Source organism: Salvelinus sp. IW2-2015, linkage group LG15 (genome assembly GCF_002910315.2).
Source record: "Salvelinus sp. IW2-2015 linkage group LG15, ASM291031v2, whole genome shotgun sequence".
Classification (NCBI taxonomy): Eukaryota; Metazoa; Chordata; class Actinopteri; order Salmoniformes; family Salmonidae; genus Salvelinus; species Salvelinus sp. IW2-2015.
Window position 1 is genome coordinate 9,572,196 of NC_036855.1, and position 26,894 is coordinate 9,599,089.

At 42.1% G+C, this 26,894-nt stretch overlaps 1 protein-coding gene across 3 annotated transcripts in view; it reads right to left on the reverse strand.

Moving 5' to 3' along the window:
- Positions 1 to 26,894, reverse strand: part of ntng2a (netrin g2a) — an 85,264-nt gene that overhangs the window by 23,559 nt on the left and 34,811 nt on the right. For all 3 annotated transcript variants that reach the window (XM_070446915.1, XM_070446914.1, XM_024003081.2), the window contains exons 4-5: positions 5,223 to 5,395; positions 4,685 to 4,708 (exon numbers count right to left, since the gene is read on the reverse strand). In XM_070446915.1, coding sequence (XP_070303016.1) covers positions 4,685 to 4,708; positions 5,223 to 5,395 — 197 coding nt within the window. The remainder of the gene's footprint in view (positions 1 to 4,684; positions 4,709 to 5,222; positions 5,396 to 26,894) is intronic.

Below are 26,894 nucleotides of genomic sequence, written 5' to 3' on the forward strand. Positions count from 1 at the left end.
CTGGGACCAAGCTTCCTGCCATCCAGGAACTATATAATAGGCGGTGTCAGAGGAAAGCCCATAAAATGTCAGAGACTCCAGACGGTTTTCTCTGCTACCGCACGGCAAGTGGTACCGGAACGCCAAGTCTAGGAACAAAAGGCTCCTCAACAGCTTCTACCCCCAAGCCATTAGACTGCTGAACAATTCATAAAAATCGCCAAGGGACACTTTACATTGACACACCCCACCCCCCCTCTTGTACACTGCTGCTACTCGCTGTTTGTTTGTTACCTATGCATAGTCACTTCGCCCCCACCTACATGTACAGATTACCTCAACTAGCCTGTACCCCCGACTCAGTACCGGTGCGCCCTGTATATAGCCTTGTTATTGTTACTCTTATTGTGTTCCTTTTTATTATTACTTTTTATTTTAGCCTACTTGGTAAATGTTCTTCTTCTTGAACTGCACTGTTGGTTAAGGGCTTGTAAGTAAGCATTTCACGGTAAAGTCTACACTTGTTGTATTCGGCGCATGTGACAAATAAAGCTTGATTTGATTTGTGTCACCACAGAGAAAGGTATCAGAGCAAGGTGCTTAAAAATAAACATGGATTACCTTTCCTCTTGAGTATTCATATTGAGCATATTCCATAATTCATCAGGACAAATGGGGGGAGACATGACCAGGGCCGGATTAAGATTACGTTTTTTTTATAGCCCCAAAACACCAAACTGTGTTTTTCCAGCAATTGTATTTTGAAATCTGCAAAAGGCAAACGAACAGCCGCAACCAACCATAGAAATATATATCCTTACATTTTTTTGTTTTCCGGCCTCTTCGGCCCCCCACTGGCCTGGGCTTTAGCCCTGGTAAGCCTCTGCGTTAATCCGGCCCTGTACGTGTCTATAGGCTTCCAATTATGAAATAAAAAAATGACTAATTTCCTCCCATGACCTTAGAATAGTTCAAGCTATCATGAACATTTTAAACATCTCAGAGTACAACTATGAGCATTAACATTACAAAGACCCATTTCAGTGAAAGCTAAATGGACAACTGAGCCTGAAGTTCTCCACTGTTAACACCATATCACTTTCCCAATGGACAGTAGCTGGCATAATCACAGTACAGTATCCTGTCCTATGCTGTTCCCGTGGGGATTGTCCTTAGACTTTACTACACTCTACAAACTAGCCTAGAATTTCTCTATTTTCAGACAGCTAAACTAAAAGATTTCTTCTGTGCAAGTGTATTGTGGAATTTGACATTTTCACTTGTGAGGTTTTGAAGTCACTACTGACAGGGAACACAAGCTGTAAAAACTCTCACACTCAGCGCCTGTGAGAGTTTGTCACTTCACGGCAGTAGACAGAGCCATGAGGTGGTTCCAATCTACTGACGCACACGCACACACACACGTCAGAAATCACTAGGCCTGTGTCCAGCCTGACATTCTGGGAGATCCAGTTCTATGGAAGTATAATTCAGCACAAATTCTCTCTCTCACACGCACATACAGAAATTAATGCATACAAATACAAACAGAAATGTGCATGAATGCAAACCATCACACACAAACACACACAGACAGACACGCACAGAAAATGTTTACTATAAATAACGCCATCTTTACTCCTCTGATAACACAACACACATGCAGATATGAATATCTTCTATTCTTTCCAGTATGCTATGCATCATAAACTACTGTAGTGGGGCTGATAAAAACTATGGGTGAGATATACAACACTCATACTCAACCAGCCACTTTACTACTACAAACTAAATGACCAAGATTCATCAACTCCTCTCTTCTCCTTTGCCTTTGTGCTACGTCAACACTATAGTATACTTCCCTTTCAGCTTTGCAGTACTACACATTTCCTGGTCATCAGGAATGTACCGGGGACGCATTCTACTGTATGTGCTGCTTTAGTAAATGTACTCTGGTTTAAAAGTCAATAGGAGGCAGGAGGTTGATGAGCTCTCAGGCTGTCTGCGTCTGAAATGGCACCTTGTGTCTGTCATATACCCGAGTTATAGTAAGTGCACTTAAATGGAACGTAATTGCTTTTTTAATGCGATTTTCTCTCAACGCGTAGTCTGATCTTGAACAGGCATGAGAATAGCATGCTATTCACCTCACTATTCGTTGGGGGAGGAGATCAAAGAAATGAAAGTGTGTCTTCAGATACAACGTATTCTGACCTCGACTTAAATTCCCTCATAACTCCACCACCTTTACGCACGATGAAATTATGAATAAGGTCGAGCAACCTGTTGGTTCCAAGTGGAACATCATCTACATAATTTTTTCAGATAGAAAAAACACCATTCTCCATGCACTGTAATTTACAAATTGATAAGAGCTATAAATAAGAGCTAGGTACATGAGTAATCTGTTCAGGTAAGGGGATTGAAAATATTAATGACAGTTGTTTTAGATCTATTTGACCATATGATCGCTGGTGACAAATGTGAAACCAGTCACATGGTGGCAAACTGAAGAATATCAACATATCACCTTTTCCACAGTGACATTTATAAAATGCTGGCCTTATAACTTATATGAAATGTGGAGACCCAAGCAATAGGCTTTTGTAGCCTATCGCAAATGACAGTGTAGTGCCAAACCTACCAAGTTGATTCATGAATTTTTATCAATCGGCAGACTATTCTCTGTATTTAGAAAAAAATACTAGCCATTATCGGTAGCCACCGTCAGTTATACCAACATACATTTATAACTGTCACTGACTTTAGTGTTAGTTTCCTTACATTTTGCATCATTCTATTGCATGGTTAGTTTACCTTTCTTTCCTCTGTCACGTTTGTGTGGTTGTTCCTGAGGATCGCTAGCAATAGTGGCTAAGGTATTACAAGTTGTGCAATAATATGGAACAATATAACCTATTTGAATCATTATGGAACGCAGACCATACATAGCAGACATGGATCCTGGTGCATGGTTCACAACAACTGGACCGTTGTCATCACAGTTCCATGATTAGTGAGGATTATTAGGGTAGATTTATAGGACTACCGTTCAACCCCTATTGTACACTTTCTCACCGTCCAATAATTCATGGACGGAGTAATTGAATATGGCAACTTTCAGGATGAATCAAACCACTGTATTTTTGATTTACCAATATATTTAGTGCATAAAGGCCCTCCAAAAATGTTTTTTTTTAATTCATAAATACTTTGCTAACCCTAAATAATATAAATATTATTTTATAAATAATAATAATAATATTTTGAAATCTACCAATTGGTGCTGAAAGGAGAGGAATATGCATTTAGGCCTACATGGTTTCCTTTTATTGATCCGTAATATTCTGAAATGTTTTCCTGTATATTTTCTAACTAAGGTAGGCTACCCCATATTAAATGGATGGATTTAGATAAATGTACTGAAAACCTTATTGAATGAAAACTCCACTAGAAATTATATTGGCCAGCAAGTGGGAGGTTTTCAGCAGTTCAATTCATCCAGAGCACGCAAGGGAACCACGCCTGCAAAGCCTGTTACGCAGCTAAAAAATTTACGTCTGCATACCAACTTCTGAGAGGTGCGTAGGAAAGGCGTACATTTCCTAAGTCTGAATCGGGCCCATAGTGCACTACTTTTTACCAGGGCCCATAGGGTTCTGTAGTAGTAGTGCACTATATAGGCAATGTAGGGAATAGGGTGTCATTTCGGATGCAGCCTATGTTCCTTTTAGACAGGCACTCTGCCTGGCTGTCAGACACTCCAACCATAGTTGCTCTCCCACCTTCTATACTAGTGGCAACTGTGGGCAGTTGGTCTGTGGGTGGATTGGCTGTAGTTGCCAACGCAGGTGTGGTTGTTGGCAGGGGCTGGACTGTTGTGGGGGCTGAGAGGGCACAACACCAAGAAGGTAGAGAGAAACAGTCAAATTATATCAACAGATGCACTAACATGGGAATATCCGGATCATGGATATACCATCAAATCAACCCATTATGTGATTGCGCTTGCCACAGACATGTACAGAGCCATCACTTGTTTGGCCGTTGTGGAGAACACCTTGCTTTCAACAATATGGTTACTCCACCACCGCTGTGGCTGTACAGCATCTCTTATACAGATGTACGATCTTAATTTGGAAAAACTTTCCTGCATCACAGGAAATGTAAAACTTATAGTGCATTTGAGGTTTAAAAAGGCTTCTGAAGTTAAATTTCCACTTTGAAATTTTAGACTTGATTTTCCCTTACAAAAAATGTATCAACCCCTACAAAAATGTCCATTAATTATGATCCATATAATAGTTTACATTTCCTGTTGCTGCAGCATTATTGTCCTGCTGTAGCAAACTGGCTTAAATTAAGATCTTACATCTTTAGGTCTGCACAGAACCCCCATACACTCACAGTCCCTCTCACACCATGTCCTTGGGCTAGCCCTCATCTACAAAACCTGTTACACTGAAACACTTTGAATCCCCTCCCCCCATTTGAATTATAGACCAGCACTGAGGGATATAAAACTGTGGAAAAATGTGTTGTGAGTGTGATCATTGTGATTACCATGAAGGGACCCACCACAACACCAGAGGGGAGGGACATAAATTATATAATATGATAGACAATAATTTTTATGGCATATGAACAGAGAATGAAAAAGAAATGATAACAAGCTCTATCCCGTTTGATTAGGATTGTTACTTACTGCCAAGAGTCCCAGCAGCCTCACCTGACAGACAGACAGACAGACAGACAGACAGACAGACAGACAGACAGACAGACAGACAGACAGACAGACAGACAGACAGACAGACAGAGAGAGAGAGAGTGAGAGAAACAAATGGAGATTTACTCATTTATTTTTGAGAATCAGTGACTTTATTTATATATACTGTATATATTTTTTTTATAGATGAAGGCTTTTCAGCTTTCAGTGCTTAATGTACAGAACATCAGGCACCAAATCTGTCATTGGAAGCGGCAAGCCCCCATTCCCGCTGTAGTTTGTGAGTTTAGAATAGGGTGCTTCTGCATACAGTGTCAGTGTACATCTGTAGAATTCCTCAAGAAAACGGACTTCTCTCCTGTGAAATGTGACAGCTTCGGCTGCACCACTCTGTGGCTGTATAGAGCAGATGGCCCAAATTATTTTTCAGCCATTACTTCATCCATCAAGTAACGTGCCTGATACAGTATTTTTGGTATAATATGATGTTTGAAGTGTATAGCTGTCAGCTACGTACAGGTATTGGGGGATCCGTTGGGGGTGGGTAGGTAGGATCCAGGTTTCCATGACTTGGCTTTGAAGCCCCTCTCACAGCGAGTGCAGTCCTGGCCTGTCGTATTGTGCTCACAGTCACACTGCAGGCTGCCGTCCCGAAAGGTGCACTGGCCAGCATGGAGGTTACACTTACACCTATGGGCAATAATGGCTGCGGCTGCGACAGGTAGGAAGCAACGTCAATCCACAACACTGTTATGGCCTCACTTGAACAACTCCTGCGCTAATCATGCATGATCAAGTACACCTTGCGGTTATGTACATTGTTTTTGATCAATATTATTTTTTATAAATTGCCTTCCTGGATAAATTGCGGTGTTAAAGAGTAAGCCTAAAGAGTACGATTTATAGCACATTGTTAATTTATTGTGAGCTCAAAGAAGAGTATGACGAGAGAGAGAGAGAGAGAGAGGGAGCACAAGAGATAAAACGTTCTTGAAGAATCGTGATTATGACAATCAGCAGTATGCATTTGCATGTTTATAAGTGGCAAGAGCTAAATCTTTCAGGGAAACAGAATATAATAGATAAGAAAATTAAAAAATACCAGGTCAAACAACATTTTCTTCTCGAGAAATTTTCGGCCGATTTACATCCAAATCATTTTTTTAAGGGGTAAGATTGAGATGGCGAGAGAGGGGGCAAGCAGAGGATAGCATGGTAATGGTGACATTTGAAATAACAATCATAATCAGATGAGGGAGTCACTTCCAATATAAAGTGTTCCACTCTGGTGAGCCGACCACCCTTCAATTGCATGAAATATTCAAGGACGGACCTCCACACCTCCACAAGGATTTGTATTTTTGTATTTTATTACGGTCACAATTAGCTGCTGCCCTGCAGCAGCGACTCTTCCTGTGTTCCAAACAAGATTAAGGCAATTACATACAAAATAAAACAGTACAATCACACAACAACATTATTACACACTACTACACCACAAGACATTTATTACACACTACATCTACCACAAAACAATCTTACAAATTACATAAACACATTATAACATATTAATCACCAAATCTCTTCTACAATAACAACACATTATTACACACTACTCTACCACAACATATCTACAATACAACACATATAACATATTAATCTACAAATTCTACAATACAACACATTATTACACACTACTCTACCACAGCATCTCTACAATACAACACATTATAACATATTAATCTACAGGAATCTCTACAATACAACACATTATTACACACTACTCTACCACAACATATCTACAATACAACATCCATAATACAGCAATATAACAATATTGCAATGTAGGTGTGTGTAGAGTGCATGTGTCTGACTGTGTGTGTACCTCTTCACAGGATGCACTGTTCCATAAGGTGTATTTTTATCTGTTTTTTTGTCTCTGATTTGCCTGCTTCCAAGAGTTACTTGATGTGGAATAGAGTTCCATATAGCCATGGCTCTGTGTAAGTACTGTGCGTTTCCCATGGTCTGTTCTGGACTTTGGGACTGTGTAGAGACCTCTGGTGGCATGTCTTGTGGGTTATGCATGGGTGTCTGAGCAGTGTGCTAATAATTTAAACCGCAAGACAAGTAGTGATGCAGGGGAGATTGACATGCATGCTATTAATGATGTTAGGTCTCTGTGAACATTTAAGGGCCAGCCGTGCTGCTTTTGTCCCTCTTTGTGGCACTTGACCATATGACTGGACAGTAGTCCAGGTGTGACAAAACTAGGGACTGTTGGACTTTTTGTTGATAGCGATGTCAAGAAAGCAGAGCAGCACTTTATTATGAACAGACCTCTCCCAATCTTAGCTACCGTTGCATCAATACATTTGACCATGATAGTTTATAATGCAGGGCTGAGCCAAGCAGTTTAGTCTCCTCAACTTGCCCCATTTCCACAGTATTCATTACAAGATTTAGCAGAGGTTTAGGGTTTAGTGAATGATTTGTCCCAAATGCAATGCTTTTAGGTTTTAAAATATGTAGGACTACACTCTTAGAAAAAAGGGTTCCAGAAGGGTTATTCGGCTGTCCCCATAAGATAACCCTTTTTGGTTCCAGGTAGAACCCTTTTTTGGTTCCAGGTAGAACGCTTTTTTGGTTCCAGGTAGAACCCTTTTTTGGTTCCAGGTAGAACCCTATGTGGAACGGATTCTACACGGAATCCAAACGGGTTTTACCTGGAACCAAAAAGGGTTCTTCAAAGGGTTCTCTTATGGGGACAGCCAAAGAACCCATTTAGGTTCTAGATAGCACCTTTTTTTCTAAGAGTGTAGCTTATTTCTTGCCACCCATTCTAAAACTGACTGCAGCTCTTTGTTAAGTGTTGCAGAGATTTTACTTGCTGTGGTAGCTGACAGCATACATAGACACACAGGCCTTACTCGTGCCAGTGGCAGGTCATTAGTGTAGATTGAAAAAAGTAAAGGGGCCTAGACAGCTGCCCTGGGGAATGCTTGACTCTACCTGGATTATGTTGGAGAGGCTTCCATTAAAGAACACCCTCTTTGTTCTGCTAGACAGGTAACTCTCTATCCACGATATAGCAGGAGATGGAAAGCCATAACATACATTTTTCCAGTATCAGATGATGATTGATAATGTCAAAAGCTAACAAGACAGCTCCCACAATCTTCTTATTATCAATTTCTTTCAGCCAATGATCAGTCATTTGTATAAGTGCCGTACATGTTGAGTGCCCTTCCTTATAAGCGTGCTGAATGTCCGTTTTTTTTGTAACTCGTCAAACACAATTTTTTTTTTAAATGTACCAAGGGTTGGTAACAGGCTGATTGGTTGGCAGTTTGAGCCAGGAAAGGGTGCTTTACTATTCTTGGGTTGCAGATATCTCGTCTCCTCTCCTCGCCCCTCTTTGCCTACTCATCTCCTCTGATCTACACTTACTGTGCCCTATAGCTAGCTAGAATTCCATTGAAAAACCTGATTGAGATTACAGTGAACTTCCTGAACTCTCCAAAGGATTGCTCTTTGTCTGTAGATGTCCAGCAAACACAACGACATTGTGTCAACATTGTCCAACAACAAATCATACTGTTAGAGGCATATAAAAAAAAAAATCTGAATCTTATCAATCAATTCTGAGTGAAAATACAATAGAATCAGAATTTGGAATTTGGAATTTGGTACTTAGCATATCCAAATACTGACACTTTGATACCATGAAGATGTACAGTCGTGGCCAAACGTTTTGAGAATGAAAGAAATATTAATTTTCACAAAGTCTGCTGCCTCAGTTTGTATGATGGCAATTTGCATATACTCCAGAATGTTATGAAGAGTGGTCAGATGAATTGCAATTCATTGCAAAGTCCCTCTTTGCCATGCAAATGAACTGAATCCCCCAAAAACATTTCCATTGCATTTCAGCCCTGCCACAAAAGGACTAGCAGACATCGTGTCAGTGATTCTCTCGTTAACACAGGTGTGAGTGTTGATGAGGACAAGGCTGGAGATCACTCTGTCATGCTGATTGAGTTCGAATAACAGACTGGAAGCTTCAAAAGGAGGGTGGTGCTTGTAATCATTGTTCTTCCTCTGTCAACCATGGTTACGTGCAAGGAAACACATGCCGTCATCATTGCTTTGCACAAAAAGGGTTTCATAGGCAAGGATATTGCTGCCAGTAAGATTGCACCTAAATCAACCATTTATCGGATCATCAAGAACTTCAAGGAGAGCGGTTCAATTGTTGTGAAGAAGGCTTCAGGGCACCCAAGAAAGTCCAGCAAGCGCCAGGACCGTCATCTAAAGTTGATTCAGCTGTGGGATCGAGGCACCACCAGTACAGAGCTTGCTCAGGAATGGCAGCAGGTAGGTGTGAGTGCATCTGCATGCACAGTGAGGCAAAGACTTTTGGAGAATGGCCTGGTGTCAAGAAGGGCAGCAAAGAAGCCACTTCTCTCCAGGAAAAACATCAGGGACAGACTGATATTCTGCAAAAGGTACAGGGATTGGACTGCTGAGGACTGGTGTAAAGTCATTGTCTCTGATGAATCCCCTTTCCGATTGTTTGGGGCATCCGGAAAAAAGCTTGTCCGGAGAAGACAAGGTGAGCGCTACCATCAGTCCTGTGTCATGCCAACAGTAAAGCATCCTGAGACCATTCATGTGTGGGGTTGCTTCTCAGCCAAGGGAGTGGGCTCACTCACAATTTTGCCTAAGAACACAGCCATGAATAAAGAATGGTACCAACACATCCTCCGAGAGCAACTTCTCCCAACCATCCAGGAACAGTTTGGTGAGGAACAATGCCTTTTCCAGCATGATGGAGCACCTTGCCATAAGGCAAAAGTGATAACTAAGTGGCCCGGGGAGCAAAACATCTATATTTTGAGTCCATGGCCAGGAAACTCCCCAGACCTTAATCCCATTGAGAACGTGTGGTCAATCCTCAAGAGGCGGGTGGACAAACAAAAACCCACAAATTCTGACAAACTCCAAGCATTGATTATGCAAGAATGGGCTGCCATCAGTCAGGATGTGGCCCAGAAGTTAATTGACAGCATGCCAAGGCAGATTGCAGAGGTCTTGAAAAAGAAGGGTCAACACTGCAAATATTGACTGTTTGCATCAACTTCATGTAATTGTCAATAAAAGCCTTTGACACTTATGAAATGCTTGTAATTATACTTCAGTATTCCATAGTAACATCTGACAAAAATATCTAAAGACACTGAAGCAGCAAACTTTGTGGAAATTAATATTTGTGTCATTCTCAAAACTTTTGGCCACGACTGTACTGTAGGCTATCACCTTTTCGGGTGCGTTTTATTCAGTGAATATGTCATCACTCGGTCTTCAACTTTCGCATAAAATGACATACCCAAATGTAACTGCCTGTAGCTCAGGACCTGAAGCAAGGATATGCATATTATTGATACCATTTGAAAGGAAACACTTTGAAGTTTGTGGAAATTAGAAATGAATGAAGGAGAATAACACATTTGATCTGGTAAAAGATAATACAAACAAAAAAACATGCGATTTCTTATTTTTTTCTGTTCCATCATCTTTGAAATGCAAGAGAAAGACCATAATATAATGTTTCAGTTTAGGCGCAATTTAGATTTTGGACACTAGATGGCAGCAGTGTGTGTGCAAAGTTTCAGATTGATCCAGTGAAGAGTTGCAATACTGTACAGTATTTTGTATCAAGTCTGCACAAAAGTGCCAAATTGGTCAATTGATACATTTTCAAGTACATAACTATAGAGAAGATACAAAAATGATATGCTAATACAAAATATAAGTTTACACACTCCCAGGAATGTCATACATGATGGATCATTAGCTTATACACAAATTTTCACACATCTAGATGGCCGGGCGGGGTAGGTATGGAGCCAGAGACAGCAGGGGTTCAAACTGTTGAACCCAGTTCCTACATTTGAATATGAAAATAATTTTATCAAACATAACTATGCCACATTTTATCTCTGGGACTCTCAGGATGACAAATCAGAGCAAGATTACTGAATGTAAGTACATTATTTACCTTCAGAGGTGAATGTATCAAACCAGTTGCTGTGATACGTTTTTTGTTGTTGTGCACTCTCCTCAAACAATAGCATGGTATTTTTTTCACTGTAATAGCTACTGTAAATTGGACACCGTAGTTAGATTAACAAGAATTTAAGCTTTCTGCCCATTTAAGACATGTCTATGTCTTGGAAAGTTTGCTGTTACTTACAATGTCATTCTGATAACGGGTTTCCAGCATGCATACAAAGAAGGGCATTCTACGAGTACGGTCTTAGCACAAACGACAGATGATTGGTTAAAGAGTATGGATGACAGGAAGTTAGTTGGTGTACTGTTGCTAGATTTCAGTGCTGCTTTTGATGTAATTGATCATGAACTGTTACTAGGTAAACTCAAATGTTATGGTTTTAAGTCTGCAGCTCTCTCCTGGATGGAAAGCTATCTATCCTGGAGATGGCAAAAAGTGTTCTTTAATGGTAGCTTTTCAAACAGTAAAGATATACACTGTGGTGTTCCTCAAGGAAGTTGCCTAGGTCCACTTCTCTACTCTATCTTTACTAATGATTTACCTTCAGTAATGAATAAAGCAAGAGTGGTCATGTATGCTGATGACTCTAGCAGTGAACTAAGAATGGTGTCTGAGTGGGTTGATATGAACAAATTGGTGTTGAACATTTCTAAAACGAAATGTATTGTATTTGGTTCCAGATATATGCTTGCTGATGATCCCCAATTGAATTTGTCGTTGAATAGAACACATGTAGAGCAAGTGAAAAAACTAAACTACTAGGCGTCATGTTCGACGCAGCTTAATCATGGTCAGAACACATAGACACTATTATTATTAAGATGGGTAAGGGAATTGCTGTTACAAGAAAATGTTCAGAGTATGTAACATCTAGCACTCTGAATTAGGTGATTAAATCCCTTGTCCTATCACACTTAGAGTACTGTCCAGTTATATGGTCATCTGCAGCAAAGAAAGATATAAAAAAAGCTCCAAATCGCTCAAAACAGGGCTGCCAGATTAGCGCTTCATTGCTCTATCTGTATGAATATTATCCAAATGCATCAGAATCTCTCATGGCTTCACGTTGAAAACAAATTACTATCCAGTCCAGATTTTTTTTAGGAATGTTATATATTTTTAAAAACCACAGTATTTTTCTGGCCAGTTAGTACATCCTAGCAACACGATAACCACCAAACCAGACAGGCAAGGACAAATCACCATAAATCTACAGTTTTATATAGAGCCATAGCTGAATGGAACTCTTTACCAATCCATATTTCTGAGGCAAAGAGTAAATCCACCTTCAAGAAAAAATTTTAATAACATCTAACGTTATAGACCATATCACTGGAGAGGAAATAGAAAGCATCAACTGAATGTTAAATGTGTTTCCTGTCAGGTATTTTAATTGTCTGTATTGTCTACTTGTTGAATGTTTGTGAAGTCTTGATTTGTGGTAGTTTGTAATGTCTTGTTAATTGGTGTTGGACCCCAGGAAGATTAGCTAGCGTTACGGTGTTAGCTAATGTAGATCCTAATAAAAATAACAAATTAGTCACATTAGCGCACGTTAGCATCAACCGTCCCGGTATAGGGACACCGATCCCGTAGAGGTTTTAAAGGTTAGATATACTTTCCTCCTGGTAAAGATAGATACAAGGGTGGATTATATGAAGATGTGGCTCTTTCTCATTTCAAACTGAACACAATGAGGAGGATAATTGACAGACAGAGCCTGGTTTCATTCCAAACCGATTGACTTAAATTAAGTCTGTTTTCAAAACCCCCTCTGGAAACTGTTGGAGTTTCTCCCACCCTCTTGAGACCTTTAAGCCATAATTAAAAAATTGGTGACAATCGCATGGCTTTTTCATCCCAGGGCTCCTGGAAACAGAACTCCCATCAAGTGCCTCTTCATTACAAATAAATCAGCAGCCCACTTCGTCTCAGTGCCCTCTGTGAAAACCCCTGGCGCTCCAGCTTATCACTAGGTCCTCCACTTTAGCTACACTATTAATCAATTACAGAACTCTTTCGGCAGTTAGCGATCTCCCACCAAACATCTATGAACAAAGATAATCTTATTCACTCCTTAACATGCCCATGGAACTTGCTCATCAACTATTTTGCAAGAAAGCTCTAAACATTGGATAAATACAGTCTTTCCCAAACCATTTCTGGCTTTCATAGGAACATTTTACATCCTCCTCCACAATTTATGCTTACAAATACTGCATGAACATTTGCATCCACTGGATGGTCCCTTATTACTGTAACAAAGCCACTGTGCCTTATTTAATGACAGAGACCCTACCCAAGCCCTATCCCTGACTGTAATGCTTCCAGGAGAAAGTGCAAGCTCTATAAAACATCTGATGCAAAATAGATCTGTCTTGTCTGATGGCAGAATAAATGCCTGCTGGCATATTCTAAATGTGCTTAGTTATGGACTGTGAAACACTATGCAATGTGCACACACTAGTAGGCAGACTGGTATGCATCACCATCAACATGAATATTACAAATTATTGACACCTCACAAAAGTGCAAAGTGGACAGTAAAGCCCCATGATTAAACATGGAGAGTGAGCCAAGGACAGGATGAATCATTTGCTACACTGTAAAGGACAATATGGACAAGGTCGCTCTGTCTTTGACAAAAACATATTGTTTTCCCTTCTCCTTTGAGAAGTCACTGAAGCATGGGGGTGGCTGCGGAATAGAGAACAGACCCTCACACCAAGCCGTATACTATATATTAATGGCTCTGCTCACACTACGCTCTACATTCAGGAAGTATCCTGCCTTCACGCAGTGGCTGTCACACACACGTACACAGTCACACAAGTACACACACAAGCGCACACACACACACACACAGTCATTCATTACTGAGACCATGTTAGATTTTCAAGCGCAAAAACAGTGTGCGGAAATAGTTATTTTGTCAAGGTGTGAGGATGTGTGCATAGGATTTTCAAAGTGCCTTCAGAAACCCCCCGTTATGATTGTGGATGGAGCCTCACTCCTGTACTCTCGGAGGAAAATGCTCTCCTTCCTTCCCAGAACCAGGGCAGCTATATCCGGCTGCTGCAGGGCAACACCCCCGCTGCCTGGGCTCATGAGCTCATGTTAAGGGCCAGCGCCAGCCAGGCCCTGCTATTGGGCCAGGATCAAACCCCCATCCGGCCATCTGGAGAGGAAGAAGGAACAAGACCGTACATTCTACATATTTTTTAACAGGGAAGACATATTGAGACCTAGGTCTCTTTTTCAAATGGGGCCTGTATAATACAATATAAATATACACATTATACACAAAATATATATGTATATATACACACACGTTAAAATAGAAAAACCCAGTCATGGGAAGCACTAATAAAACATTACAAACCACCTGGAAAAACAGCATTCCTCCACAAATAAGTCCCCAATCAATACTTTAAATTGCCCAAACGGCACCAGAACATCAAGATGAAATGTGTTTATAAGTTTGTTCCAGCAATACGGTGCATTAAAACTAAAAGCAGATTTACCTAGCTCGGTGGAGACCCTAGGAACATCAAGAGTTAACCAATCCTATGAACAGGTTAGGCAACTCAGGTGTATATACTTCAACAGCAAAGTTGATAAGACAGAAGTTTATGAAGTAGGGCCTTGTAAACACGAAGGAAGTAATGCAGAGATCTGCGGGTCTTTTAGCAAAGTCCAGCCAACCTTCTGACACAGGATGCAGTGATGAGTTTCAAAACTGTCACCTGTAACAAAACAAAGGGCACTATGGTACTGTAGATGGCATCCAATGGATTAAGAATAGTAGCAGCTGCACTTTGATAAATAATATCACCATAATCAAGAACAGATAAAAAGGTTGACTGAAAATGTGATTCCTACTAAAAGCACCATTTGTTTCTGTAGAAAAAGTCAACTTTAAATCTTAGCTTCTTAACCAGTTCATCTATATGTTTTTTAAAACGTCAAATCCATATAAATCCAAATGCATAAGTATTTATATGCGGGAACACATTCAATTGGAGAACCATCTAATGAGTGAACATGTAGATCTGAAACATTCTTACGAGAGATTAAAAACAACGTGTATTCGGTTTTGCCCCCATTAAGCACAAGTTTTAAATCAGCAAGGGATTCCTGCATAGCTATACAATCTGACTGTAGTTTAGACACAGACCGGATCTACAGTTAGGGCAATAGTATAATAGTATCAGCCGCATGTAGATTAAGTTTACAATTTTTAACAGATTGACCAATGGTATTTATATAAATTGTCACGTTCCTGACCTATTTTTATGTTATTTTGATTATGTTTAGTTGGTCAGGGCGTGAGTTGGGGTGGGCATTGTATGTTGTGTGTGTTTTGTTTAGTCTATGGGTGTTGTATTGTGTATGGGATAGATAATTGTGAGGTTGTCTAGTTATGTCTATGGCTGCCTAGATTGGGTCTCAATCAGAGACAGCTGTCATTCATTTGTCTCTGATTGGGAGCCATATTTAAGGTAGCCATAGGCAGTAGGCTTTTGTGGGTAGTTGTCTTGTTTAACGTTTGTTGCTTGTCTGGGCACTTGCGTTATTTAGCTTCACGATCATTTGTTGTTTTGTTTGTTTGTAATAGTGTTTTCGTTTCATGTTCATCTTCGTTCGTTTAATTAAAAGAAGATGGCTTATTTTCCTCATGCTGCGTTTTGGTCCGTCTCTCCTCCACACGTTCGTGACAGAACTACCCACCACAACAGGACCAAGCGGATTGAGGAAGGAGAAAAGGAACTAAAACAATGGAGAGAAGAGGAATGGAGTTGGGAGCAAATTTTCAATGGAGAAGGACCCTGGGCTAAGGTTGGTGTGAATCGCCGCTTGCGGGAGGAGAAGAAGGCAGCCACAGCCCAGGAGCGCTGGTATGAGGAGGCAGCACGTAGGAGAGGCTGGAAGCCCGAGAGGCTCACCCAAAAATTTCTTGGGAGGGGGCTAAAGGGGAGTGTGGCGAAGCCGGGTTGGATACCTGAGCCAACTCCCCGGGCTTGCCGTGGAGTAAGAGGGCGTTGTACTGGTCAGACACCGTGTTATGCGGTAAAGCGCACGGTGTCCCCAGTACGCGTGCTTAGCCCAGTGCGGGCTATTCCACCTTGCCGCACTGGGAGGGCTAGGTTGGGCATCGAGCCGGATGCCATGAAGCCGGCCCAACGTATCTGGCCTCCAGTATGTCTCCTCGGGCCGGTGTACATGGCACCAGCCTTGCAGGTGGTGTCCCCGGTTCGCCTGCATAGCCCAGTGCGGGCTATTCCACCTCACCGCACTGGCAGGGCTACGGGGACCATTCAACCTGGTAAGGTTGGGGAGGCTCGGTGCTCAAGAGCACGTGTCCTCCTTCACGGTCCGGTATATCCGGCGCCACCTTCCCACCCCAGCTCAGTACCACCAGTGCCTACACCACTCACCAGGCTTCCAGTGCATCTCCAGAGCCCTGTTCCTCCTCCACGCACTCTCCCTATGGTGCGTGTCTCCAGCCCAGTGCCTCCAGTTCCGGCACCACGCACCAAGCCTCCTGTGCGTCTCCAGAGCCCTGTACGCACTGTTCCTTCTCCCCGCACTCGCCCTGAGGTGCGTGCCCTCAGCCCGGTACCTCCAGTTCCGGTACCACGCACCAGGCCTAGAGTGCGCCACGAGAGTCCAGTGTGCCCTTTGTGTGTTCCCCGCACTAGCCTGAAGGTGCGTGTCCTTAGCCCGGTACTCCAGTCCGGTACCACGGACCAGGCCTACAGTGCGTCTCAGCCGGCCAGAGTCTGCCGTCTGCCCAGCGGCGCCGGAACTGCCCCGTCTGCCACAGCGGCGTCTGAACTGCCCGTCTGCCCAGCGGCGTCTGAACTGCCCGTCTGCCATGAGCCTGCAAAGCCGCCCGTCTGCCATGAGCCTGCAAAGCCGCCCGTCTGCCATGAGCCTATAGAGCCGTCCGCCAGACAGAGCCGCTAGAGCAGGGTGTCAAAGTCAAATGGACGGAGGGCCAATAAAAAATTTAGCTACAAGCGAGCGCGGACTGTTCGAATGTTCATTGAAAAATTTTTAAATGACGCATATAGTCTAGTGAACCTAATTTGAACCTACTGAAAACCTAACAAATATATTCCAATATGATCAGATAAATAAAGCAATATTTTCTTATGGCTCTGTCAGTAATCTTTAATTTTCAACAGACACAAAGACAAATTCCTTATAATAAAAAATCCCCATAACATGAACATTAAATGAAAGAAACCGGTATTCAAGGCACCATCAGTAGCCTATATTTTCTATTTTAGCAAAAGTGGGCTAAATTTACTTCAAAGAAAAAAAAACATAATAGCAATTTTCTATCATCCACTCAACTGAAATATTTTTAAAATATAATTGGATTGAAATACAATAAAATAAAGTGCAAAAATCTATTAATCAAAAACAACACTTTGTTTAACCTTTACAGGCTGCAATCCGACGTCGGATTAATATGAACACAGCCACTGCAAGTGCAGGGCGCGAAATTCAAAATCTATTTTTTAAAAATATTTAACTTTCACACATTAACAAGTCCAACAGCATTTGAAAGATAAACATCTTGTCAATCCAGCCAACATGGCGATTTTTAAATGTTTCAAGAGAAAACACCACATATATTTATGTTAGCTCACCACAATACAAAAGTGAGAATATGATTATGATTATGGAATTATGATTCAAGTAGCAGCACAAACCCACCGAATAAACTAAAACCAACCTAAAGAACCCAGAAAAAACTACCTCAGATGGACATCATATAACATGTTACACAATAAATCTATGTTTTGTTCAAAAAAGTGCTATTTTAGCTATAAATCAGTTTTACATTGATGCTACCATAAATCTACCACATAGCTAAAGTCTGATCCAGACGGGAGTAGCCAGAGAAAATACATACACCAACGTCGACTACTAATTACACCTCATAAAACATTTCAGAAAAACATATGGTGGATAGCTAATGAAAGACACTATCGTGTGAATAAAGCCAATTATTCCGATTTTTGAAGTGTTTACAGCGAAAACACAATATATCGTTATATTAGCTAAAAAACATAAGCTAGCATAAGCAGCACTAGCATAATCAAGCGCTAGCCTAGCACAGTTAGCATACAACAGTTCGACAGATAATGAAAAAGCATTCCCAAATTGGTCCTTATCTTTGTTGTATATTCCATCAGAATGTTTGTAACGGCCGTCCAATGTCCAGTAAGTCTTTAGTTGGGTTCCAGAACGAACATTTCCCTCTCTTGGTTAGCAAGCACAATAGCATTGCGGCGCTAATCTGTCTTTCTTCAAAAAATTCTTCCGTCCTTCACATCTAAAGTCCAGAATAAATTGCACAAATAATATAATTAACAGTATATTGAAAAAACATACTTTAGGATGATTTTGACAATGTATCAAAAATATCGAAGTCAGAGATCATATTCACCGTTATCGACCTTCTTCAAGAGCCGAGACCAAATTATGTTCGCGCCGGAATTTTTTTAACTGCGCAGGTCTCACAAGAAGGTGTGTATTCAGTCCATGGACGAGATATTCGACTGCTTTCAATTCTCACTTCCGCATTACACCCTGATGAAGAGTGTGACGTGTTCTACGGTCCCAAGTCTAATGACCTTTTATAGACAAGTCTTAAAGACACACATCGCATTTTGAAATCTCAATCGGCTGGGAAAATGGCTGTAAAAATATTTCTGTTCGACTTAGAGAAATAATTCAAACTCTTTTAGAAACTATAGACTGTTATCTATCCAACAGTAGTAAATATATGCATATTGTAAAATAAAAAGTTTCTTAGGAGGCCGTTTGAAAATGTGCACATATTTTCCAGTTTTTTCAATATTCACCTTGCAGCCATAAGAGGTTTTAAGGAGAAGTAACATGCAGTTAAAACAAATATTAAACTTTAACTTTTAAACTTGAACTGAGTAAAAACTCTAAATATGTGATTGCACAGTAATGTTCACTTGTTTGAGGTTGAGGATACTTGGTGGTGTCCCATCTTTTCCACAAGTTCATCAATGTTGGGGTAAGGCTCGAGAGCTAGGAAATCCTCAGAATTGAGTGGAGGTGTTCAGCAGTAAGTCGACTTCTGTGTGATGTTTTGTTCAGGTTCATCAAAGAAACAGTTGTTCACACAGGTATGTGCTGCCAAACATAGACAACGTTTGAGCAGCCTGGATGCGCAGCTGGGGCATTGTGTCGAGAAAACGGGCGAACTCCGCAGCACCCACTGCCGCATATTTTGCCCTCAGTGCATCATTGCATTGGAGGTCAATCAACTCCATTTGGAGGTTTGGTGGTGAGCTTTCCACGTCAACAGCAAATGGTTACCGAGCAGTTCCAACCTGCTTTTTTTTGCTTCAAAGTCAGCAAATCGGCGTCGAAAGTCAGCGGCAAGCATACCTATTTTATCAGCCAACTGTGCGCTCGGAACGCACTGGTAGAGAGCTTCTCTTTCATGGTCTGGCAGCTGGGAAAGTGGCTCAATTTTCTTTCCGATCTGCGTCTCCCACAGAGTCAGTTTGGTTTTAAATGCCTTCACTGTACTGTACATATCAGAGATGACATGATCCCGACCTGCCAGCTGCAAGTTCATTTGCATTCAGATGACTCGTAATGTCACACAGAAAAGCCATTTCACACAGAAACATTTCGTCTCGGAGTTGTGTTGTGTCTTTCCCTTTGCTGTCCAAAACAGACAAATCTCCTCACGAAGCTCGAAACATCTTTGAAGCACCTTTCCCTGGCTTAGCCATCGCACCTCTGTTGATAAGGCAAATCACCATGCTCCGTTCTAACTCCGTCAGAAATGCCTTGAACTGGCGGTGATTCAAACCTTTGGCTCTGATAAAGTTAACTGTGCGCGTGATGATGCTCATACATTTGCTCATTTTCAAGGCTTTACCGCACAACGCTCCTGGTGTATGATACAATGATAAGCTGTCAGCTCACCTGTGCGTTTTCCTTTGCATCTTTTCCCGTATCTTCGCCACCAGTCCGCTCCTGTGTCCACACATCGCAGGTGCTCCGTCGGTTGTCAACCACGAGTTTTTCCCAAGGCAGCTCCATCTCATTTACACATCTTGACACTCTTCATACAAATCATGCCCCTAGTTGTGCCATGCATAGGACGTAAGCCAAAAACTCCTCTGTCACGCTTAGGCTGGAGTCCACTCCGCGGATGAAAATGGACAACTGGGCAATGTCAGATGTCGGTGCTCTCATCCACAGCCAAGGAATATGCAATGAAATCTTTCCCTTTTTCACAAGCTGCTCTTTAGATTGATGGACAACTGGTCTACTCTCTCCGGCAATGTGTTTCTGCCAGACTCACATTTAAAAAGAGTTGCCTTTTTTCTGGGCAAACTTCGTCACAAACTTTAATCATGCAGTTTTTGATGAAATCCCCCTCCGTAAATGGCCGGGCTGATTTAGCGATCTCTTCTGCCAAAATAAAACTGGCCTTGACAGCAGCCTGGCCTTGTGATTTGGCTTTTTGAACAGAGCCTGTCGAGATTTGAGGCCTCGTTTTAATTCCTCTGCCTTTTGTAGCCTTTGTTCCATGTCCATATTCTTGTTTTTGTCCGCGTGTTTCGTTTCATAATGTCGTCTCAGATTATACTCTTTCAGTACGCCACACTTTCTCCACACAAACGACACCAGGTTTTCCAGCTACCTCCGTGAACATATACTCCGACTCCCACCTTGTTTGAAACCCCCGGTTCTCAGTGTCCACCTTCCGTTTTGCCATTTTTGATGGGTATCTGAAAGTTAATTTTACTGTGATGCTGCGACTGCTGTGCCAATAAATATTGAAATGAAGCAGCCTACTGCTCGGTGCGTCACCGTGCATTGTGGGAAATGTAGTATGGTGCGTGTAAAAGATCTGCGGGCTGCCGGCTTGCTGCGGTCTGCGGGCCGGTTCTAATAATAAATCAAGATCATCCCAGGGCCGTAAAAAACTTCTCCGCGGGCCGGATGTGGCCGCGGGCCTTGACTCTGACATATGTGCGCTAGAGCCTTCCGCCAGACCGGATCACCAGAGCCTTCCGCCAGACCGGATCAGCCAGAGCCTCCTCCGCCAGACCGGATCAGCAGAGCCTTCCGCCAGACCGGATCAGCCAGAGCCTCGCCAGACCGGATCAGCCAGAGCCTTCCGCCAGCCGGATCAGCCAGAGCCTTCCCCAGACCGGATCAGCCAGAGCTTCCGCCAGACCGGATCAGCCAGAGCCTTCAGCCAGCCATGACCGTCCAGAGCCTTCAGCAGCCATGACCGTCCAGAGCCGCACGACCGCATGACCGTCAGAGCCGTCAGCGACCATGACCGTCCAGAGCCGTCAGCGAGCCATGACCGTCGCAGAGCCGTCAGCGAGCCATGACCGTCCAGAGCCGTCAGCGAGCATGACCGTCCAGAGCCGTCAGCGAGCCATGACCGTCCAGAGCCGTCAGCGAGCCATGACCGTCCAGAGCCGAGTCAGCGCAGCCATGACCGCCAGAGCCGTCGACAGACCTCAACCGTCAGCCAGCCATGACCGTCCAGAGCCGTCAACCAGCCAAGAGCGTCCAGAGCCAGCCAGCCAGGATCCGCCAGTCATCTTGGTGTTGCCCCTCATTCTGGTGTTGCCCTCATTCTGGTGTTGCCCTCATTCTGGTGTTGCCCCTCATTCCGTGTTGCCCTCATCCGGGTGCTGCTCCTTATCCTGATGATGCCCCTTAATTTAGGTGGGTTATTTGGAGGGTGGGCATTGTGAGGGGAATAAAGAAGCGGGGATTGATTATGGTGGGGTGGGGACCTCGCCCTCAGCCTGAGCCACCACCGTGGACAGATGCCCACCCAGACCCTCCCCTAGACTTTTGGTGGTGCTTCGGAGTACACACCTTGAGGGGGGGTTATGTCACGTTCCTGACCTATTTTTATGTTATTTGATATGTTTAGTTGGTCAGGCGTGAGTTGGGGTGGGCATTGTATGTTGTGTGTGTTTTGTTTAGTCTATGGGTGTTGTATTGTGTATGGGATAGATAATTGTGAGGTTGTCTAGTTATGTCTATGGCTGCCTAGATTGGGTCTCAATCAGAGACAGCTGTCATTCATTTGTCTCTGATTGGAGCCAAATTTAAGGTAGCCATAGGCAGTAGGCTTTGTGGGTAGTTGTCTTGTTTAACGTTTGTTGCTTGTCGGGCACTTGCGTTATTTAGCTTCACGATCATTTTTGTTTTGGTTTATATAGGTTTTCGTTTCATGTTCATCTTCGTTCGTTTAATTAAAAGAAGATGGCTTATTTTCCTCATGCTGCGTTTTGGTCCGTCTCTCCTCCACACGTTCGTGACATAAATAGTGAAGAGAACAGGTTCCAAAATCAACCCCTGTGGTACATCTTTATGTACTTTTAAAAATTCAGATTTAAATCCATCAATCATGATGGCCTGAGTTCTGTCACTAAGATAATCATAAAACCATGAACAGGCATTAGAGCTCAGGCCTATCAAGGACAACTTATTCAATAAAATAGTATGATCAACGGTATCGAAAGCTTTTGACAGGTCCACAAATAAAGCAGAACATTTAATTTTAGTGTCTAAAGCATGGACAAGATCATTAACTAGTTGCTGTAATAGTGCTATGCCCGGGCATAAACCCTGATTAGTTTACATTCAAAATACATTTCTAAAATAAAAAAGAGCAAAGTACTGTGATGGAAATGTTATACTTGTGCTTTTCTAATAACTAATTTCTGTGTTCTATTCATGTGCTGTTCTAATAACCAATTTCTGTTTTCATGCAAGTGACTGATTGAACGAATCCTCACTTTGTCAGGTTTTGGCCAGGACTGTTCAGGTTTTGTTCACTAGATGTCCCCCTTGCACCTTTTTTGTACCTTTTGTTTTTCTTGCCCTAATTATTGTTTGCACCTGTAAGTCATTCCCTTGTTAGTATTTAAACCCTGTGTGTTCCTCAGTTCCTTGCTCAGTGTTTGTATGTTAGCACCCAGCCCCAGTCTTTGTGATCATTTTTCTCTTGTTGGATTTTCCAGAGGTTCTCTGGTTTTGTTCTCGTGTATTTTTGGATTGGTCTTTTGAGGTTTGTTTTTTCCCTTGCTGTTTTTACCACTTTGTGGATTTTCTTTGTATTTTGGAAGATATCTATTTTTTATTAAACCACCATCTCTAGTACTGCTGTGTCTGCCTCATCTTCTGGGTTCTGCCCATTATTAGTGACTGTTTCTCGCACCGGGTCCTGACACACTTATCAGTATCTGCAATTTGGTAGTTCGACCTGATCTTGTTTTGAGAACGAAAGACATCTCAGTTTCAAGGTCTCAGCTTTGAGAGAAGCCTTGTGAGGTATTGGTCGGTCACATGAATGAAGCAAATGCTAATGATTAATTAATTATGAATAAGCTAAATCATGCAAATATGACTTCAGAGCTCAGTATATAAGTATATAAGGGAACTAACGGGATATAAGGGAACTAACGGGACTGCCCCATTAGAGCCCTTGACAGATGTTCATCAAGCTTCTTGGAACATCTCCAGCGTGCTGACAATAAACAATGATTCATTTAAGATTGACTTCGAGTGTCCCTGTGTAAGAATTTCCACAACAGTACATTTACCAACGATTCAAGAATCTTAGCTAGACAAGGAAGCCTTGAAATAGGTAGATAATGATTAAGATCACTACTATCCCCGTCCTCATGGAGTGGCAGATCAAGAACTGATTTCCATACTTTTGGAATATTTCCTGATAACATTGTTAAATAAAAAAATGTGGGTACTTAAGCAGACCAGGATCCAATTGGTCGGCCCCTGTGGATTTCTTGTTGTCTATTGCTAGTAAAGCATCCAGTACTTTTTTCTTCTGTAAATAGCCTAAAAGAAAAGCTTTGACTATCATTTCTCTGAACATTCACCAAATTTCCCCTATCAGCATCCAGCACAATATCATTGTGAATAGGCTTAGAAGTTATTTCAAAGAGACAGTCTGCTGAAATAAAATGGTTATTAAATGCATCAATGATGTCATTTTTTCCCTTAATGAGGCCAGTGTCTGAAAAAAATTTTTTGTGGCAGAGAGGAAGCAGACCCAGTTTTTTTTGGACAGTTTTCCATAATTTAGCCAGGTTCCCATTACAATCCAAAAGAGTGGTTACATAATGCTCTCGAGTGGCGCAGCATTCTAAGGCACTGCATCTCAGTGCAAGAGGTGTCACTACAGTCCCTGGTTCAAATCCAGGCTTTATCACATCCGGCTGTGATTGGGAGTCCCATAGGGCGGCGCACAATTGGCCCAGCATTGTCTGGGTTTAGCCGGGGTAGGCCGTCATTGAAAATAAGAATTTGTTCTTAACTGACTTGCCTAGTTAAATAAAAGTTAAATAAATAAATAAAACATAATCATCAGATTTAGCCTTTCTGATTTGTCTTACACAATGATTCCGCAGTTGCTTAAACAATTGCCAGTCTGGGCCTAAGTCTATGTTCCTGGCCTTGACCCAAGCATCAACTCTTTTATGAATGACTTCTGATAATTCCGGAGTGTACCAGGCATTCGATCTAACTTCAACCCTTCATTTTATGAAGGCAGCATGATTATCCACAATAGTATTGAAGACAAAGCTAAATCAGGCTCAAAGCTAAATCAAGTTCAGGGATCTGAAATACAATCAAGGTCACTAAAATAAAGATAATGTGAAAAAAAGCTTGTTCACTTACGTTTTAAAGTTCCTGTTTGTGATGACAAGAGGCTTACACTTTTTGTATTCTCACATCTCTAACACAAACAACTGGGAAAAGGTCACTAATGTCTTGGGCGAAGACACCAGTTGAAACATATTTCTTTGGTGTATTCATTCAAATAAGATCAATCAGAGTTTACTTTGAAGGATCTTTAGGGTTGGGCTGTGTATGCTTAGTCATCATCTGGGTTAGGTTTAGTTCATTACAAATGTATTTTAGATTGTCTGAAGAATGCATTTCCCAATCATAATTTAAGTCACCCAGGATAATTTCTGATTTAGTAAAAGAAGACAACTAGTTAACTCCTCGAGTACACAAAGATTAGCAGAGGTCGGTGGACCACTACAACAGTTATGGATACATTTTTCTCCAGAGAGAAGGCTTAAATATGGTAGCAAAAAAAAACATTTCAAGAATGAAGAATGATCAGTCTACCACCTCTACCCTGTCTGTCAGCTCTAAACACATTATAACCCTCAATATTAATATCAGAATCCAGAATGTCCCCAGAGGTCCAAGTTTCCGTCAGTACCAGAATGTTCGGATTCGTCTGCATAGCCCAAATCTTGATGTAATCCAGTTTAGGAAGTAAAATCCTGATGTTCAGATGCATCAACCCAAGTCCTTTACGATTTTTTAAAAGTCACATGGAGTCTCCAACTCAATCAAGTCACTGTACGTTCAATAGGCGGTTGCAGACCCTGTTTGATGGTTGATATTGATATAGTTGGTATGGCTATAAGATTGCATAGAACTGCACCATTTGGTATATCTATCCCTATTAGTATTAGAGGAAGGAAAATACATTTGAATGACTTTTCCAATTACTTTTCTAAAGTTAGCACCAAAGGGCCTGAGGCCACAGCCAATGTCAATATGAGGGACTCTCAGAGTAACCAATGATAGAATGTTATAAACTGACTTACATGGGCTTTGGTTGCTATCGTGCAACAGCCCAAGGCCTCTATGTGATTTGGAAACCGATGAAGTATTAAAGTTTATGGAATTCACATTTGAACTAAAAGCACTGGGTGAGCAGACCACAGTGGGCTCCTATTTTGAGCTAACAATAGCAGATCTAAGAGTGGAGTTCAAACAAATAGGTACAAGATTACAACTGACGACACCCCTGGCTGTATAGATAACAGTACGACGATAACGCTTAGAGAGGATGGGAAGTATTACCTGAGCGGGTTTGGTCTGTCACTGAGTCAATATCTTAACGCGGCCTTGAAAAGGTGAAGAGAGGGTTCAGGCTCCTAGATGGTTTGGGTGGAGTCCAATATCTCTGTAGAGCATCTTTTGTTTCCAAAAAGTGCAGAAATTGTCAATAACAGTTATGCCAACAGAGTGGCAGTAGTCTTTAAGCCAGGTATGAAGTGCTAAGAGCCTGCTGAACCTTTCGTAACCACAATCCAGCGACAGCACGGGACCAGAGATAATCGGCTGATTTTCAGAGCCTTTCAGAGTGTTGATCAGCCCAATAAAATCCTGATTGACCCTTTTTGATGTAATTTTTTATCCCAGATGCACTACGACAGCAGCGGCCCTGGGATGCAGGATCGATAACCGAAGCATCCGTCAGCTCCTCATAAATCATCCTTGCTCCTTTATTCTCCAAAGGGGGTGGGGAGGGGGGGCTGGGATGGGATGTTGGTTGGTAGGATGGGAAGAGGGAGTGAGATGGGAGGGGAGAGGTGGCCCCGGCCAGGCCACACTACTGCTACAACGCACGGCTTGAAGTCATATGAAGTCAGTTGCAATTTCAAACACATACTTAGAAACAATGTTTTTAATCCACCTAATATAAAGACATAATCACAGCCTGTAAACAGCTGAATGTTTATTACCATTGGTGAGCCAGAGACGCCAGCTCCACCTTTCAATAAGAAACACGCAAAAAAAGGTTTGCATCTGCCGGAAATGAGAAATTCCGCATTTAGGTGAGTAAATAACAGCAAGTGCTAAACAAATATGGATAGACAGATCAAAGGCTGGCGTAGAGTCAGGTGCCCCGCTCGCTCACAGCTGGGAGCTACCGTTAATGGGAGCTGTATTTAATTCCTCAATTTCTCTCGTGAGAATTGCCAGGCGTCCACTCCCACTGCCTCATGATGACTTGCTTAATCCCAAATAAGAATGGATAGCGAGGACACAGGGACAAATGGTGCCTTCCGATTCACCCTCCTGCACAGAGGGGGCCACAACCATCATTATTACAGCTGTTAACACTCACTTCTTTCCCTAGTGGGGCTGTTCATGCATAGAAAGACGAGTGTTCCTCGAGAAGGAAAGAAAGAGAAGAGAAGGACAGAAACACTCAAACGTAGAAATGTA